This window comes from Zootoca vivipara, chromosome 9 (assembly GCF_965207765.1).
Source record: "Zootoca vivipara chromosome 9, rZooViv2.hap1.1, whole genome shotgun sequence".
In the NCBI taxonomy this organism is placed as follows: domain Eukaryota; kingdom Metazoa; phylum Chordata; class Lepidosauria; order Squamata; family Lacertidae; genus Zootoca; species Zootoca vivipara.
The window spans coordinates 54,899,073-54,918,997 of NC_142592.1; the positions used below are offsets into that span (position 1 = coordinate 54,899,073).

The 19,925-nt window shown below is 44.4% G+C and overlaps 1 protein-coding gene across 2 annotated transcripts in view; it reads left to right on the top strand.

The window, feature by feature from the left end:
• The first annotated feature begins 11,557 nt into the window (after positions 1-11,557).
• Positions 11,558-19,925, top strand: part of WNT5B (Wnt family member 5B) — a 107,629-nt gene continuing 99,261 nt past the window's right edge. The window contains exon 1 of one of the 2 annotated variants that reach the window (XM_035127460.3): positions 11,558-12,092. In XM_035127460.3, coding sequence (XP_034983351.1) covers positions 12,087-12,092 — 6 coding nt within the window. In that variant the 5' untranslated portion in view covers positions 11,558-12,086. Of the gene's footprint in view, positions 12,093-12,563; positions 12,672-19,925 lie in introns of those variants that run through there. The other variant, XM_088676807.1, reaches the window with a different exon arrangement.

Genomic DNA, 19,925 nt, shown 5'->3' on the forward strand with positions numbered 1-19,925 from the left:
AGGTTATAAATGATTAAGTGGTAACTAAATCTAGTTAAATAAAATAAAATAAAAATAGATGGACTATTCTAAGGCAAGAATAGCAAATACGATGCCTTTCCAATGTTTTTGAATGACAACTCTCATCAGCCAGCACACAAATGCACATAACACCATCAGCATGTATACAACCATCATTTGGGGAAGGGCTGTAGCTCAGTAACAGCTGAGCTTTGCATGCAGAAGGTCCTAATTTAAATTCCCAGCATTTTCAGGTAGGGTTGGGAGAGAAATTTCTCTGAAATCCTGGACAGCCACTGCCAGGCAACATAAAGAATACTTGGCTAGGTGAACAAATAGGAGGCTGCCTTATATCAGATTAGGTTCTACTCTTTCCTTGATTCCACTCCACAACACCAGATATTTCCAAGAACTGCTTGGAAATTAAACTTACCCACTGCACCCCACAGGTACACACATGCAGAAGACCCCTACTTGGGAACAAGAGAGGGAGTCATATGGAGGGCAGCAGCCATATTATATTATATGTACCTTTATATTTTGTATGTAAGATTATTGCAGTGCCCTGGGTCCTGGCATGCAATCAATGTGAACTAAATGAACTAAGCCTTTGGGATGCTGTGTGTCAGCTTGATGGACTGTTTCCTCCAGGTGCAGAAAGATCCCACTGCAGAGCTGATGAATGCCTGATAAAAGGCAGAGAAAAGTCTCTATCACTAGAAATGTGGTTAAATATTCTGAAGAATTGTACTAGTTTAGTTTGAGTAACTCACACTATGGGTTGAATTCAAAGCAGTGCTAATGAGTCAATGTAAGCATTTTTACTTTCCTAGTGGAATGATTTCCATTCTCCGCCCCACCCCATCCCACCAGACTTCAGAATTGCCACCTCAAATGTTCCAGAATCATTTCAAATGAAGGGATTGTAAAACTACACACACACGCCTGCTTAAATTCTGCCCATTATAATCCAGTAGATGACAAAAGTGTTTAACCTTGGCTTGATCATGCCCACTGTGCTCTCAAGTCTTCGGGTAATAAGATGTGTGCTTTTTAATTTTCTTTACACATCTAGAGAGGGTCCTTTTTGCTCCTCATAGCTATGTCTTGCAACCATCAAATGCTGGGTGTATAACTTGTACATCCAGATTAAATTAAGTTGTATCAATGGGGGAAAGCGTATGGTTGGTTTTTGTGTGTGCACTGATTAAAAGAATGTCGGCCTGTCCCAAATAACCTCAGTGTCTCATCACTGATGTTTCCCAGAACTGAGGCCAGACAGTTTGTCTTTCATTATGTAGTATTGTCTAAGAAACATTGTTTAACTGATCGGATGGGAAACTGCGATGGTTCTGAGTGTTGTGCCTAGGGCATGGAAATTCCCATTAACCAAAGCAGTGCAAATTATATATAGCTAGTAAGATCTGTAGGTTACACATCTTTCTCCTTGACTCCATCCCCCAAGGGTCAGCGAGGAAATCTCATGGAGAGTACACCACTTCAGCTCCAGTTCCAAGAGTGAAGGACCACCCATTCTACCACATCAGCAGAAAACTACCTCTGGCACTTAAAAAAGCATTAGTGTTAGGAACTGTCAGTTAGAATCCCACCCTTTTGTAGTCTGTCCTACATATCCAGGTCACATGACCTCTTCTGCTCTGGGGAGGCTGACTGGTTCCCATGGGGTGGGGGGAGGAAGAAACTGGAAATGGGTTGTTTGCCAATTCAGATAAGGACCAGTTCTAATTGTTGATGGTTGTATTTTTTTTTAAAAAAAAATCAGCAACATGGTGGTGATTTAAAAGAGGCCTTCACTTTGTGTACATTTGCTGTGATGGAGTGAAGGGCTTTCTCTTCCACTCCCCCACCCCCCCAATTTCTTCAATTTTGGAAAACTTTTCCATTCTTGGAAAGAACTAAACTAAGGAGGGGGACTTTTGTCTTTCCCACCCACCCACCCAGCCTCCAGAATGGTTTAGCCGCCTTGACATCTCTATCCAAGGTGTTCATCAGGAGTTAACACCATCCTCTGAAAACAATACGATGCTATGTACTCTTTAAGCCATGTGCCACTAGCATGTGGACCTTAGAACTGTAGAGTTGGAAGGGATCCTTGGGGATCATCTAGTCCATGTAGAGACTGGGGTCCTTTGCTATAATTATTGGTCAACCACATTCCAGGCCCAGGTCACAAGGCAAAGTTCACTCTCTTTCCCCACTTTTGTTGTTTCCTGGTTTCACTTTTACAGCCCACATGGGATTAGCTCTATGTTCCTGGTGTACTTGGGCTATCATTTCAGGAAGATAGCTGACTGGGTAGCCTACTATTCCTCAGTTGAATCAAAAGTTTTAAACAGCAACCCTCTCTGTGTCTACAGAAAATATTTTGTTAAGTTAGATTTGGACAAGCATCTTACTCCTAGACATGTGCATATGCTGCAGATACTCTCAGGTTGCTTCCACATGGCCTGTTCTCAATGAATGTTCATCCTGATCTGCTTGCAAAGTTTGAGGGAAGGTGATATATGTCTCCTATTTATTAAGCATTCATTCTGATTTGTTTGTGGGGATGTTATATTATATTTATTATTATTATTATTATTATTATTATTATTATTATTATTATTATTATTTATTATATACCATCCTATACCCGCATTTACACTTTCCAGTGCATTTCTCCATCACTTTCTGTTTGGCAAAAGTTCATTAAAAAAAGTGCTGAACCTCCTTCAATGCCAGTAAATTTGAGCTGTGCAATTAGATCCCCATAGCAAAAACAGTGACAGTTTGGAAGCAACCTCAGTAGCTTGCCCTGATGCTGTTACACTGTCATCTTAGTCTGCGTAAATCCATTCCAAATTACAAAAGATGTGAAAGCTTGCATTGACATGGAATGCTTTATGGTGGCTGCAATGCCTTTTGACTGAAGTGCATGCTTTTTTGCAATGCATTTTGACTGCAGTGTAAATTACCCCATATTACACACAGTTCCTCCACCTAACTTGGCACAGTGCAACTCTTCGTCTACAGCAGTGTAATGATGATGGAGGCTGTTGCCAACACAGCTGCAGAGTTCTGTGTTAATAGGACATCACTGCTTGCAATGCCATTGCAGTTTCATAGCTCTTGATTATGTGCCTGTGCAGTGCCCTATCCTACACTAGGCTGTTTAAATTGGCTGTGGAAACCCTGGCAAGAGATCTTGCTTCATAATGTGAGCTCAGTGTGCTTTGGCAGTGAAAAAAGTGGTGGAAAAGCAAAGCAAATTGATAGAGGATAAGTCTATGAATGGCCAAGATTGGGCATCTGGCGAGACCTGCTTTTCAGCAAGTGGGTGAGGGATAGCAAAAGGCAGGTTGAGGTTGGTAAAAAGCACCCCATTTGTCCTCATGGATGAGCCTCTAGTGCTGGTTGGCTATTGTGGGAAACGGGGTGCTGGACTGGAATATGGAACTTTTGTTGTTGAACTACAAGTCCCATCCACCCCAGTAGGTATGGCCAATCTCTCTGCATTCCTGTGTTGCATCCCTCATCTTCTGTTCCCCAGCTTGCAGCATGGCTGATCTCAATATTAGGTAATTCTACCTAATGTTTAACTTCAGCATGCCACGTCTACCTAAATTGTTTCTCGGCCAATTCTCAGAAAGCATGACAAATCTTCGGCCATCCTCTTCTTTCTGCAATCTTTTGGAAGTATTTTTAGACTCTTGAGGTATTGTGTTCCATCCTCCTTAATCTGTTTGTCCCTTTGGGCTAAGCATACACAGATTCCTTCAGTTGTAACACAGACTGAAGAACAAGATTTAAAAGATATATACTTAGTGGAAGCACACAAACAAATTCAAACATTTGGTGATCATGCAAACAAGCTGTCTTATCTCATGGATAGCCCCTTTGCTGTTACCCTGACAGCTGTGTAGGCATTTTGGGAGTGAGCAGGACATAGGTTGTTGAGGTCCCCATCCCTAATGAAAATAGTCTCCAGCCACAGTCAAATCACAAATCACATCTGTCTCCATTGACTGATCCATCAAAATCACAGACCTGTTGCTTTGCAGCACTTGTCACGGCTTAAAATCATGGATCCAAGGTACAGGTCCTCATGGATACTCATATTTTTGTACAAGGCATCACCCCAATTCAGGACAGTTTCAGAGTACACAAAATAAAGTACTTCTTCGCCCAGCACAGTTAAAACTATGGAATTCACTACCAGAGGAAGCAGTGATGGCCACCAATGTGGACATGGATGGTTTTAAAAGTGGATAAGATAAATTCATGAAGGAGAAGGCTATCAATGGCTACTAACCCTGATGGCTATGGAGGCAGTAATGTTTCTGAATACCAGTTGCCAGAAACAACAGGAGGGGAGAGTGCTGTTGCGCATAGGTCCTACTTGTGTGCTCCCAAAGGCGTCTGGCTGGCCACCATGAGAACAGGATGCTGGAGAGAGTGCTGACTTGGGAACCAGGGTTCAATCCCCACTCAGCCATGAATCTCACTTGGTGACCATGGGCTAGTCAGTGCCTCTCAGCCTAACCTACCTCACGAGGTTGTTGTGAAGATAAAACGGGGAGGAGACGTATGTATGCCACCTTGAGCTCCTTGGAGGATATAAATGTCAATCATCATCATCCAGCAGACTCTTCTTATGCTGAAAAGTACAGTCAGTATAAGATGTGATTTGTCTTCTTATGTATAAATTATGAAGAGGATCTGCACCTTGGATGATTGTAAACTATAATCTGATGGTGGTTTTTGTGGGGGGACCTCATGTAAAATCATGCAAATTCAAGAGGATCCATTTTAATTCACTGCAGCTAAAAAGCAAAGTGTGTGTGCGCTAACAACTTTGTCTCATTCTGTTATCTGTAGGGTGGAATGACTTGGGGGAGGTGGGGGCAGATGCACCAGAGGAGGAAGTGCCTACAGCACTTTATCAAAATTCCAGGTGTGCCTGTGGGTCCAGAAAACTTGGCAACTGCACACAGTTCTTAAAACTACATGATACCTTGCCTTACATGGAACTTGGCAATATTTAGCCAAGCTGCAACAGGTCCGTGAACAAAGTTCCCCTCTCAGATGCCTGGGAACCAAAGTGTTAAGTTTCTGCAGACATGCATGGAGACCAACATCCCATCTCATAAAACACATTTACCTTGGGGTGAGAAAACCTGGCACCAAACACTCGCTCCAGCCACTGCAAAGCTGAGGCAATGTTTCCCTCTAATTAGCTGGTATTTGCTATAATAGCTATTATGTTTCTGGTTATAAAGTCCTGAGGACAATGGCTCCTTCTTTCTTTACCCAAGGGTTGGGGGGGGGGGGTTGAAGGAAAATCTGGGTTACTATCCCCCCCCCACTGATTCCCCCCTTCCCTTTTGCTGTATCACAAAAGAGGAGGTTCTGCCGAAGAGGGGGCAAGGATGGAAAACATGTTAGGTTTTGAAGGAAACTAGACAAAGCCTTCAATTCTCTTCAAAAAATATCACACAATCAGCAGTTCTACATTGAGCAAGAAGGGAGGCTTGGAACCCAGACAGTGTTTGAGTTGAGAGACAGATGGGAGAAAATATCTATCATCTATCTAATCCAGTCTCCTTGATCAGTGCTCTTGATGATGATGGGTTGTATCCTACTAATGTTCACTCAGAATAGGCCGATTGAAATGAACGAACCAAAGTTGGTTGTGTCCATTCATTTCAATGTATCTACTCGTAAGTATGAGTAGCATTAAATGCAACCTGGTTATAGAAAATAATTAATAAACTGTCTTCCGTATACGTAGTGTCTTATACCAGGGAAAGCAAAAATGGACAGGTCTCCCTGCCTTCAGGGAGCAGGCAATGGGGAAAATGATAGAAGAACAGAAAGGTAAGGGCAGGGAGGGAGGGAAGTGGACAAATGACATCATATGTGCTTAAACCAGGGCTGGAGAACCTGTGGCTCTCCAGATGATAATTGGACTGCCATTCCCTTCACTCTTAAATAGTGGCCACTGGCTTGGAGTCCAGCAACGTCTGGAAAGCCAAAGGTTCCCACTCTTGATATAGTGGATATTATTGGACTTCAGCTGGAAAGGCTGGAATTAAATTCCAGTTCAGCCATAATGCTCAAAGGGTTGCCTTGTGTAAGCCACTATATCTGAGCCCAACCTACCTCGTAAGTTTGTCGTGAGGATAAAATGGGACAACCCCATGTTTGTTATCCTGAACAGCTTGGATGATAGAAATCAGCACTGGCCCAAGACATTTTGCTACCTGGGGTGAAGGACAGGATGGCATCCCCATTTTATGTACAGAAACCAACTACTGGCAGCTGCATCTTACTTAAATCATTGGCAGCTGCAACCTTCGCCACACCTGAGGGCAGTAGGGTAGTTTAGAGGGTCCTGGACAGGCCATGTGGCACATGCAGCTCTGTCCTCCAAGGAGGAATTGGCCTTGGAGCTGCCACTGCTGCTTCCCCCATCATCTGCTGCCTGAGGTGTCCACTTCTTTCTGCCTAACAGTAGAGCCGGCCTTGATGGAAATCCATATGAATAAATGTTATTGCAACACATGCAAGCATGAGGCTTCCAGTTACAGCACAATTAGAACAGAAAGTAATTTTATTTGCAGTGCCCCCTAATTGCATTAAAAATTGAAACTAATTACATCTCTCCTTAATTACAAATTATAAAATAAAGAAGGCGTTTAAAATCTGCGCAGCCAATTGTAACAATAACAATGGTATGTAAACTTGCCAGCAACAATTAGAACACCCTTCTGCCTCAGGAGGCTGAGATCACCAAGAACAGTTTTCACCCTGGAAATGCTTGGCATCAAGTCTTGAGGTCTGTTTCTAGCTTATAACATGGCCAAAGAACAACAAAAATCTGAACTTGAATGCATGACAGAGGTGCTGCATGAAGGGTGGGGAACCCGTGGCCTTTCAGATGTTGGACTACAAGTCCCATCTGTCCCAGTTGCCTGGGACTGAAGACAGCTGTAGTCCAATAACTTCTTGAAGGGCCACAGTTCCCCCTACCCTTCTGCTATGCCAGAAGGCTGGTATTAGGCAGTACAGAACTGGTCCAACTTAGCTAGATCACTCTTGAAGAGATTTGGAGAAAAGAAAGGGGAACAGTAAAATGGGCAGAAAGAGAAATATACCATTGTCAAACTATAGCAACAAGGATGGCATATTTGTTTCGAACAAGTTCAGTGATTCTTGGATTTTGGAAAGACATTCTGGAGAAAATCAGGGATGCTACTGCCTACATTCAAAATCCAAAAACTTCTTTTAAAATGTTGGAAGAAGACTGCAAAATGATAACACGTGTCTGTTAATTCCAGCTAGAATCTGAATTGCAACTTTCTGGACATTGTCTGCTGTTAGGTCTATGTTGGATAGGCTTGGATCTGGACAATATCCTTGTTGACAAAACGTGTTAGAAGACTGAAAGAAGGAACAAACAAATCCAAGTTTATTAAAAGATTTTATTCATCCCTTAAAGGTAAAGGGACCCCTGACTATTAGGTCCAGTTGTGACTGACTCTGGGGTTGCGGCGCTCATCTTGCGTTATTGGCCGAGGGAGCCAGCATACAGCTTCCAGGTCATGTGGCCAGCATGACAAAGCTGCTTTGGCGAACAGTTTACCTTCCCTACTTGCACTTTGATGTGCTTTCGAACTGCTAGGTTGGCAGGAGCTGGGACCGAGCAACGGGAGCTCACCCCGTCGCGGGGATTCAAACCACCAACCTTTTGATCTGCAAGCCCTAGGCTCTGTGGTTTAACCCACAGCGCCACCCGCGTCCATCCCTTACTGGGATGCTAATTTTCACCGTATGGGGGCTGTTTTCATATCTGTAAATATAAGTACAGTATAATTTTCTTTTTAAGTCTTGGACACTGTATTATAAGAATAGCCTTGCTGGATCAGGCCATCTAGCCCATCCTCTTGTTCTTACAGTGGTCAGCCAGATGCCCATGGGAACCTTCAAGTAGGACCTGAGTGAATCATTTACACACTTTTCATAATAATAAAGAAAGATGAATTGGAAATTCAGGTATTAGATATAGAATAAACATAAATATAACCTCTTCCCATATATTTGCATGCTGGTAGTGCTCCTGTTGTGACCCACCTTAGATCAGGCTATGACCGACGGGTGGGTTCCAACCCACCAGTTGAAGACCAGTAGCCTATAGGGATGATTTGATTATCATGATGGCCTGTTGTTTGGATATATGCACAATTAATATATTTTTCTGTTGAATTTGACACCTGGTTGCCTCTTTAAGACCTGAGAGGCTGGTATCAAATTATGTTACCCATGGATCATGGTGCTTTTTATGTGTAACCTCCTCAGAAACTATCTACAGAGGAACAGATGTGGAGGCAAGGGCAGAGTTGGCTAGCTGTATTTGTTAATCACTGCACTTGAGCATAGATTGTTGTTTTCACTATGTAAATCCTGGCACCACTAGAGTTCGGCATCCTGCCCAGTGCTTGGTGTTCTTCCCTTTCATGCATTTTACTATAATTTCTCTCTCTCTCTCTCTCTCTCTCTCTCTCTCTCTCTCTCTCTCTCTCTCTCTCTCTCTCTCTGTGTGTGTGTGTGTGTGTGTGTGTGTGTATATATATATATATATATATATATATATATATATATATATATATATATATCAGGGGAGTTCCCTCTCCAAACTCTTCTTGCTTTATGGAAATGTTTCACAGTACATGTGCCAGAATGTAGACGCCCAAGCTAGGTCTTGAAAAGCAGATTACTATTGTCAGAGAGACAATAAAATGAATGGATCAGCTCTTCAGCTGCCCAGTTTATTGCCTCATTGCTTCCATGTGCTACTCTTTTGGTATTCATGTTGGCTCTTATGTGTACGTTCTTGAGGCATAGATGGAAGTTATTTGTCTAGTGCCCAGCACTGTATGCCTTATACTGGTGGATTTCTAGATATAGCCACAGTACGTCTCTAATAATTTACCAGAAAGCAAGTGCCACTGAATTCAATAGTACACTTTACTGCAGATGTTCTTAGGACTGCATTCTTCTTGTCACACACATATGGAAGGGAACAGATACTTCCCAGTCAGCACAAGAGGCTAGACTGATCAGTATCCCCTAAGCAAAGATACGCCTATTTGTTTGTTACCGGTAGGTAGCCGTGTTGGTCTGAGTCGAAACAAAATTTTAAAATTCCTTCAGTTTAAGGTGCTACTGAAGGAACTATTTGTTTGTGTATGTGTACCGGAATTCCAGTTCCATATTCAGGCAACATATCTGAACTATAGAACTGGAACCAGTGCAATTTGGCTGGAGCAATTTGCAAGTATTGGTGCAACTGCAGTTCCATGCAATATGGCTGGTGCTTCTCCCTTTAAATTTGGCTATCCCTGCTTCAGGAAGTGTCATGTTTCTTTCCCCAGCAAAGGGGAGTGTTAAGTCCTAGGGTATCGATGGTGGGCAAAATCCTCTTGGGACACTTTTAATGAGTGTTTGTGGCACCAGCATCATGTGAGATCAATAATGCTTGTTGGAGCGACGAGAAAACAAATACAATTCCTATCCACCATCTAGGTAAGTTGAAGTACTTGGATGAAAATTGATACAGTGCCACAGGAGTCACTGCCAGGAATTCAAGCTGCAAAACACATGAATGTCCATAGAAAAGAATGCTAGTGTCAAAATTCACACTCACAATACAGTGGGGAACACATGGACAGGAGTGCAAGGAAACATCTGCTTCTACTACAGTAGGGCCCACACATGGTAATAGATGTGCTCTGCTTATATTTTACAATCTTAAAGATAGTCATTGATACCAGACAAAAAAAATCAGTGGCAAGTGAGATCAGAACAGAAATGCACAGCATTCAAACTGATGCCACTGACAATCTTATCCATAAGTGAAGTAAGGCTCATTAAACTCAGGGGTACTTATTTCTGATGGAGGCTGCAAGAGTTAGCTGGCATAGCACAACTTAGTCATTTAACTTTGCTTAATGGAGACCACACAAGGGGAGAGTACTCTTGTACTCAGATTCTGCTTGCGGGTTTCCCATAGGGCATAGGCAATGGGTTTCCCAGTGGTTGGCCACTGTGAGAACAGGACACTTGACTGAATGGGCCATTGGCCTGATCCCACAGGCTCTTCTTATGTTTATGTTCTTAATATTAGGTTGACAGATAGGGATTGAAATTCCTGCTCCATTATCATTGTAGTTCCTCATTTGTAGGCAAGTAGACAAAGCTATTCTTCCACCTAAATTATTTGTACTGTATTACAATCCCAGCTTCAAAATGGGCAATTCCTTTGCTAGGGACACTGCTTGACTAGGGATACTGGAGTGCTTATGTTTATCCTCAATTACTGCTGTAATGAGTAGCGAACGTATTTATTCTGTGTATGTTTAAGCTTTGATTGAATTGCCACAGACATTCATTGCCATTTGACGCCATTGCATACAATCCTATCCACCACCCACACATCTCCATGTCAACCTATAGGTAATATCCACAAAACATTATGCCAGAATAAATTTGTAAGTCTTTGGTTAGCATCTGTTTGTCTCTGGAAACAATGAAAGAGTGCGCCTTCAGGGGTAAAGTCAAACCATTGGAGAGTTACAGCATCTGCTGTGGCTGTAGAAACAGATATGAGAAAGACATGTTTTGTTGCAGCTGGGGCAGATGAAGGTGTCCAGTTGTGTTGATGCAGCTGTACTATGGTGTTTCTTTTTTCTTGCCTCCTTTATGGTGCCACAAAAGCATTGTCACCACCTGTTAGAGCCCCATTCTTCCACTCCCATCTCATCCCATCCCAGATCATGGATTCCCTGTTCCTGAAACAGTTGAAGCCTCCCAAGTCAGTTTTTAAGAGCCTGTATATTATTCCTGTGAAGTGAATAATGTTGGACTGCAGACTGCTTTTCCAATGGAGTTGAAGGCACTGCAAAGCTCTACAGCAGTGTGTATTTGCATGGGCAGTGAAAGAGCAGGTCATCTGCCTTTTGCTCCTCTGAAGCAGCTGAGCAGGGAGGAACAAGGGGTGAAAGGCACTGAAGTGTCAACTTTTAGCATGTGTCTGCATCAAGGGACTCATATGGGGGTGCGGGGTGGGGGTGAGATGTGTCCTGGTGATGGATTGGATGGTATGTTAGTGGAAGGGACAAGTGGAATCTTGGAGAGAGGGGAATGAGGCAGAAGGAAGAGGGGGTGTTCCACGGAAGGAGAGGATGAGAGAGGAGATTAGTAGGGAAGACTGGGGAGAGCGAAGGGGTCAGGGGGCTTTAATGAAAAGGAAGGTCTATGTCTATGAAGTTCTTCTCGGGACAGCAGTGTCGCCACGCCAGCTAGAATGGTGGCAATCTAAAGTGGCGAGGAGGGGTGACTCTCGGGCTGCGTTTGGAAGAGACAGGATGGCAGCGAGGGCTATATCCACGGTGTATGTCGCGAGGGGGGTTGAGGAGGATTGACCCGGGGTGGTGCCCATCGCCGGCGCCGCTGCCGCGCGGGGCGGGTAGGAGGGGGGTGCTTGGGAGGGAGAGGCGGGCGCGGGGCGTGGGGGGAGGCGGGGCGGAGGTTGCTGCCTGAGCCCCCGGGATCGGTTCGACTCGCCTTGCTCCGACCCTTTGCACTACGGTCGGCGCCGTCTTGCTGCTGCTACTGTCGCCGCTGTAGTCAAAACTCCTCCCGGCCTAAAAGTTGTCTGGTGCAAAATTCCTTCTGCAGCAGCAGCCCGAAAGAAAGCGAGAGCGTTAGCCAGCCAGCCGCCGCGGGCAGAAGGGAGGGAGCTTCGGCGACGGTGGATGCCTATTGCCCCTGTTGCTGCTGCAGCCGGCCAGCCAGAAGCGCGCGAGCGGAGAGGGGTGCATCCTGCCCGTTGGAGAGGAGCGCGGGGGCTCGTCCCCGGTGGCCCCGGAGCTGACCTTGCCTGGCCCCGCGCTGCAAAGGGCGACTCACCTGCTGCCTGCGCAGCGCGCCGGGACTAACTCGAGCGGGGCGAGAACACACACTCGCACACACGGAGAGGCAAACTTGCCGCAGCTGTCGACGTCGCGGGGTTGGAAAGCGCAGAGATGCAGGTAGGGGGCGCCCCTCGCAGGGCGAGCGCCGGAGGGCCCGGGCAGGCGCTCTTGTCACCGCCGGGGCGCTGGGGGGAAGAAAGAAGGAGCCCCGTCCGAAGAGCCCGGGCGCCTGACCTCCCTAACTGGGAGTTGTGGGGAGGGAAGTGTGCGCGCCTTGCTATTTTTAGCTGAAACAAAGCTCCCTCTCCCTCAGAACCCGCCTTCACGCGTTCTTGCCCCTGCAGAGACGCAAACACGTGTCCCGGCTCCCCTGGGCCCCGACCGGGGTGAAGCGCCTCGCTGCCGCAGCCGGACAAGGAGCGGGTTTGTGGCGGAGGGCGGGCTTTGCGCTCGCTGTGGCTCTTGGCGCGCTGGCCAGGGGTCCCATTGGACTCGGCGGGACTTAACTCCTGCGGAGACGCGTTGAAAAGCTCGTACTGGTTGGTGTCTCGGCCCGGGCCGGATTTTAGCCCTGCTTCAAGCGGAGGAGGAGAGTTCACTTTTTTTTTTTTAGCATGAACGAGTTGTAGCGGGGAAAGAGCGTCTTGGCGAGCTGGCACAGCGCGCTTCTGTTGCCGAGGGCTGGTCGCTACATTGGTGAGACTTGCTCGAACAAGGGTGGGTAACCTGTGCCCCTCCAGCCAGCGTAGCCAATGATCAGGAATGATTATTGGCAGCTGCAGTCCAGCATCCTTATGGAGGGTGACAGAATCCCCACCTACTAAACTAGGGGGGAATTTTGCAAGAGGGAGGATGCATCTGCCTGACACACTGGCAGGTTTGAGCTCCAGCAACATCTATTCTTTTAGCTCCAGCAACATCTATTCTTTTAAGGCAACATTTCCCCTTGAGAGTAGCTCCACTGAACTCAGGGGGGTATACAGTGCTATCTTAACCCTGTCTACTCCTGGGGTGACTAGGATTGCAGTCTCAAGTCTGTAGGAAACTTACACAAGAGCAGTCTCCAAATCCTGCTTTTGTTGACCTGTTTCAGGGATTGCTGGTGGATGGGGAGGACTTCCAAGCAAGAAAACAAATCGGATTGCAATGCAATGTTGAGAGTGAGGAAAATATCCCTTCTCTTCACTCACAGCCTTTGGAGTATTCATCCACCAAAGGAAAACCAACTTTCTCTTACCTTGTTTTACAGCCTCCAGCAGTCTTTCCCCTGGTATATTTACTGGTGCTTTGCCATCCTGTCAGGTAGAGGATAGCTGAGTGAGCTCTCAGATTACTCTGCTGCTGCTGGGGCATCCCTTAAGCCTGTCTGGTGGAGCCCCAGACTCCAGGGTGAACAGTTTGCCCAGCACAGCCACATTCCAATGCAGGGCACTTTGGGTGGTCGCTGAGCACTTTACAGTACTTTTAACGAGGTGGAAACTGAGTGCCTCATGGGTAGGTAGGAGCTGCTTGCAACCTCGGGAGGGCAGCTGCTGTTTTCTTCAGATCCTGTAAGGGATGCTTGCGGCACTGATCCTCTGAAGACACTGTGGAAGGAAGGTGCTTTTAAGTCTCTCTTTAAATTACTGTTCTCTCATCACCTGTACTTTAAGGCCTGTTATTGGCAAGATAACCTTGGAAAGTGAGGCTCTCAATGTGTTTGTAATGAAATCTCAGAGGCGGAGTTCAGCTCTTAAGCCTTTGGCAACCTGGTGTCTTCTAGATGTTTTGGACTGCAAAGGGGCAGATGGGAGTCATGGTCCAAAACAGCTGCTGAACCAGCTGCTGGATGCATTTGATGACAGATTATGCTTGTCTTCGTGCCCTGTTTGTGGGTGTATGAGAGGTATCTGTGTGGACTAGATGAGCCTTTGCTCAGATCTCACCAAGCAATTTACTGTTTTCTTTAAATGTATGGTGACCCCCTGGCATGTCTGGGTTAAAAGGTTCTTGGGTGACATGACTGAGAGAGTTCTCTGTGTGAGGCCTTGGAGAACTCCTGCCAGCTGTGGGGTTCTATTCTGCCTTGGTCAGACTCCACCTGGAATATTGTGTCCAGGTATGAGCACCACAATTTCAGAAATATTAACAAGCTGGAATGTGTGCAGAGGAGAGTGAGGCTGACCAAAGTGTTACAGGGACTGGGAACCAAGCCTTATGAGGAACTGTTGAGGGACCTGGGGATGTTTAGCCTGGAGAAGAGGGGATATGGCTATATTCTAAAATCAGAAGGGCTGGAAGATGGAGCAAGCTCGTTCAGAGGCTAGGACCCAAACCAATGGCTTCAAATTACAAGAAAGGAGATTGTGACTGAACATCAGGAGGAGCTTTGGCGGTAAGAGATGTTCGACAGTGGAACAGACTCCCTTGGAAGGTAGTGGACTCACCTTCCAAGGAGGTTTTTAAGCAGATGTTGGATGGCCATCTGTCATGGATGCTTTAGTTGAGATTCCTGGATTGCAGGGGGTGGGGCTAGATGACCCTCAGGGTCTCTTTCAACTCTACAATTCAATGTCTCAGTTGCCTCTGTTGAAGACAGTTCTATTTGTTAACAGGTAGTGGCCACATGAAGCCAGGGCTGATAACACTGTTCTTGAAGCCAACTTTAGCTCATCAAGTTTTAACAAGATCTGGAGTCCTGCCTCTTTTTAGAGCTTAAAAGCTTAAAAAGAGCTTAAAAGAGCAGCCAGAAGTGAGGAAATTGATTCAGGATGGGATCTTTTGATCAGGAAAATGGCACAAGGGGAAAGGTTAAACACCCTCTTTTCCCCAGTTCCACTACCACAACCTAGCCTTTCCATTGTACTCACAGCTGTTTTTGAACTTTAAGAAATATGCTGGGCGTTCCAGTCACAGTTATCCTGCATCATGCGTAGTTTGGCCCTAATCCATTGTGTTGCAAAGGGGAAATGCATCTGTTTGTAGTGCTAGCCACATGTAATGTGTACCACAGTAACTCAACCACACAAAGCTAAGTGGATGTTGACCGTAAATCAGACTGGGGTTCAATATATACAGGTACCTCTATTATTGTCCTGTATTTACCATTATTATGTTCAAGTGATACTATTATTGTTTATTAAATTTACATTCTCTAGGTGGCTTTTAGAAGGTCAGACTATGGTACATTTGACTTAGCAATGCAAGTTCTCATACTCCCAACATACTGCTGTTCTTTTTTGCCACACTTGTACTTACACAGCTTCTTATTTCACACAGAGACATAATGCAAACATATTAACACCTACTCTCGTAGATGATAGATAGATAGATAGATATAGATATAGCACATACATACATACATGTACACACGTGTGTGTATTTTATATCTATAATCTGACTAGACACGTGTATTTGTATTCTTAACTAATTGACCTAATTATAAATCATGTGGTTAACACTCCATGTAGGAATGTAACTATGTGCTGCAGGTGGAACCAACTTTCCTAAATAGGAATAACAAGTAGCCTTGATTTGTTATTGAAGTTATTGAGGTAGTACACGATATTAGGGTCTTCATACCTCTCCCACTTATGCTCCTGAACTATGTATACTTTTGCCTACAAAAAGCTCACCCAACAATAAACCAGTTGAACCTAGTACTCAATTAGGTGACAAACCTGTGTTTATGCTGTTCCAGTTTGGACTGCAAGTTCTCTGCTCCTCTATACAAAAATAGCTCTCTGCACATACCGTAGGAGACCAGTTGAGGTAGAACCCTTCCACCAGACCTTTTTCTTGCTGTGTGGATTTTTTATATGGAGGAGGGTTTAATCCTATGAGGCCAGAACTGCAACCTATAATGGTGCAAGTCCAGAAAACACACTGCTTTACCATTTCACAGACAACTTGGCCTAAACCCCTTTAAGTTGCCACACTATTATTTATCTAGCATTTGTGTCTAGTCCTAGTCTTTTGCATCTTCAATGCTCCTGGCCTGCAGTCTGTTTTGTTCTCCTATAGTTGATGGCAGGCCAGTGTGTTTGGTGAGGAGAACTTTTTACATCTGTTGAGGGTGTTTCCTTGGTGGTTATGTAAAGTCTAGATGACCAGCAATTATAGAAGATGGGAGGTGTGGAGTCTTCTAGTTTCAGAGAGGTGCACTGTGAATGGTAGAAGACAAAGTCAGGTGGTGACTTCTACAGCAAGGGGAAAACTCCATTCCTTTAGGAAAACTTCTGAGATCCTGTTCTGCCTGTGGGTACCTTTGTCTAGTTGTGTTCTCCAGCTCCCTTCCAGACACCTATCCTGGCCTCTGTGTATTGGAGTGTTGCAAAGCCAGTTACGTAAAAAAAGGTATGGAGCTGCCTTGGTTGTGGGATGCGTTCTGGAAATCCACTGGTTTCAACCAAAAACAGTGCAAACTACTGAAATGAATTAACTATTCCAAATTTGGGCTTTTAAAATATCCATACTGCAGTTTAAATACTTGTAAAATTACTTTTACCTCTAAGCAGTGGATGTGTGGCAGTGACATGGTCTGGTGTGATGTGTTCTGTGGAATCATACAGCAGTGCTTTGAATATCATGGAAAAAATGGAACATTTTCTACAAGTACAGCTGTTTGGCACAATAGTTGTGCAGTACTCAACCATTTGTTTAACATAATCCAGATTCCAGGCATCATTTTTACAGGTTCTGTCTGTAGATTTTATTCTTGTTTATGAATGAAACCCCAGCTCTTTTGTATTTTTTTGATTCAAATAAATACTCACACATGCCAAATCTGACCCAGTGCAACTTGTACCTTAAGACAGGATAAAATGAGACCAAGTAGCCTGTGACCTGTCCACATATTCTTCTGTTTGATTAAGGTTGTATAATACTTAGGACAGGCATCCCCAAACTTCGGCCCTCCAGATGTTTTGGACTACAATTCCCATCATCCCTGACCACTGGTCCTCTTAGCTAGGGATCATGGGAGTTGTAGGCCAAAACATCTGGAGGGCCGCAGTTTGGGGATGCCTGACTTAGGATAACTCCTAGCATAAGAATTTGGCAGTGTGTGCATCTTACATTTCTCTGGCCCTGGGATTTGCCCTTCCCTTTTCACTTTCTATTGCAGGTGTGCCATTTGAGCATTCAAAGTGCACCTCTGCATTGTCCAACTCCAGCTTCTTGAATTGTGTGTATTTTCATAGATACCTTTTCTGTTTAACTTTTACATTTGTTCGGATTCCCATGCAATTCAGGTGGGGGTGGCTGGATGAGCAGCCTTATTTGGGGGGGGGGGTTTGAAATAGGGTTGAATAGGTGATCAGCACAAGTTGCATAATGTATATTCAGCAGGGAAATCTTGTTGTTGTTGTTGTTTAGTCGTTTAGTCGTGTCCGACTCTTTGTGACCCCATGGACCATAGCACGCCAGGCACTCCTGTCTTCCACTGCCTCCCGCAGTTTGGTCAAACTCATGTTCGTAGCTTCGAGAACACTGTCCAACCATCTCGTCCTCTGTCGTCCCCTTCTCCTAGTGCCCTCCATCTTTCCCAACATCAAGGTCTTTTCCAAGGATTCTTCTCTTCTCATGAGGTGGCCAAAGTATTGGAGCCTCAGCTTCACGATCTGTCCTTCCAGTGAGCACTCAGGGCTGATTTCCTTAAGAATGGATAGGTTTGATCTTCTTGCAGTCCATGGGACTCTCAAGAGTCTCCTCCAGCACCATAATTCAAAAGCATCAATTCTTCGGCGATCAGCCTTCTTTATGGTCCAGCTCTCACTTCCATACATCACTACTGGGAAAACCATAGCTTTAACTATACGGACCTTTGTAGGCAAGGTGATGTCTCTGCTTTTTAAGATGCTGTCCAGGTTTGTCATTGCTATAATAAAGGACAAAAGGGAAATCTTAGTGGGGCTAATTTCTCTCAGGTAAGTATGCATAGGATTGCAGCTTAAGTGACAGCTCCTCAAATATCAGGCTGTGAAGGAAAAAGAAAGATAACCTTGCTTCCTTTCAACACTTTAAATATACTATCAAGGGTCCTAATCCAGTAACCTATATGTGAAATGGCTGAGCCTGTGTACCTATAACCTGACTGGAAAGTAAAGAAAAGCAGAATTCCTGCCAACCAACTTTTGGGTGGGAAAGTAGGAGTTGAATCCAGCCCCCTGCACCCTCTCCTCAATAGGTGATTTGCAGAATTCCAGCATTGTTTACTGGGCTGCACATACATTTCTGGCTCCTTTGTTGGGTTTGGGAATACAGTACACTCAGTTGCATTTTAATTCTCCATTCAGCCAGGAAAATATGTGTAGGAACTTGTCTATCATTCCAGCGGAGACAGGGCTAATCATTCTGATAAACATTTCCAAGGACTAGACTAAGTTGCTTTGTGGGACAGATCTCACTCCCAGGCTGCCAGTTGCCATCCTTTTTGAACATCATATGTATATCTCATCAGTGCATACATATGCTCTGTGCATATATATCAGCTTATGTAGTTCATGTCAAACTAAGGTGGGTTTCTTTTTCAGTAACCAAGGGGCTAAGTGGCAAAAAGAGAGAGAAAGCAAAGCTGTACATAGAGAAATTTAAGAATTTGGTACTGAGAAAATTAATGTGATTTTAAAAGGGGGGGAGTATGTGGAACATGGAAGTAAATGTGCCAGCAATTAATGAAAGCAGGTTTTCATTTCTTCTGTCGAAGAAATTGGAATAGTATATGAAGAGGGAAACTTTGTGAGATCCAAGTGCCAATTCAGAGTAGGAGGCAGAATTGGACAGGCAGCCTGGCCTTACTCCAGCCCCAGATTTCCTGCGTTCCCAGGCTTCATCTCTTATGCTTCTGTGCCCAAGGGTATCAGAAAGAGATTCCTCTCTATTAGGAAGGAGTGCCTGCCTTCTTAGTTCATCTGGTAGTAGATGTAATACTATACAGCACATCTCCTTTGGCTGCCTTCAGACTTGCTCTGTGTTTCCATTTTGTGATATTAACCCTTAACTGTGATGTAGTTTTAAAGGTTTTGTGTACTCTTCCTCCTCTTTTTTCTTTTGGTATTCTCTGCACTTTTGACACCCCCTCCACCCGCATTGGTTTGAGACGGTCTAAGCCACCTACTATACACAGTAATTCCAGTTCCTGATTTTCAAAATCAGAAGGTTGTACTGTCTTATATTAAGCCAGGTCATGGTAATTTTTCTGGTGAAAAACACTGATATTTTTTTAAATCAAATCTGCACTTTGCTTTGCACATGCTGTGTGCACAATCTCTGTGTTTCCCCTTAATGCACTGCTTTTGTTGCCAGGACATTGTATTTTCCAACTGTACAAGGCACAATGGCCACTATCCCACCAATGTTAAACTTTTGTAATTCCCATTAATGTCAACAGGCAAATTAAAGTATATACTTCAACCTTTCCCATTGAAATACTGTAGTTGAGATTTATTTAATTGACTAAACTGCACCCAGCTTTTAAAACTGGAACAATGTTATATTTTTCAATCCAATAATACATTCATCAAATATTGAACACCCTTTCTGAACACCCATGCTAACAGGTTTCCACTAGCTGCTTATTAGTGACTGGTTTTAAGGTCTTGCTATTTACATATAAGGCCATAAACCACTCAACCAGGTTACCTGAAACAGTGACTTCCCCTCCACTGGCTGGCAAGGACATTTTTCAGATTCCATTGGTTGATCTTAATCTTGCCATGGCCCATTGGCTTGTGACACGGAAATGAGCTTTTTCAGTGGTGGCCCCAATATTATTGAATGTATTGCATGCTGAAATATGAGAGACACCCCCCCCCCAATATATACTGGCATTCTGTGACTATTGAAAATGCATCTGTTTTACATAGGTATTCCCTTGATCTCTTGACCTGAATCTCCTGTTTTAATTACTGTGCTGTTTGAATGGAATTGTTATATTGTGATTTTTCATTGTGAATGGTTACATTTTAATGT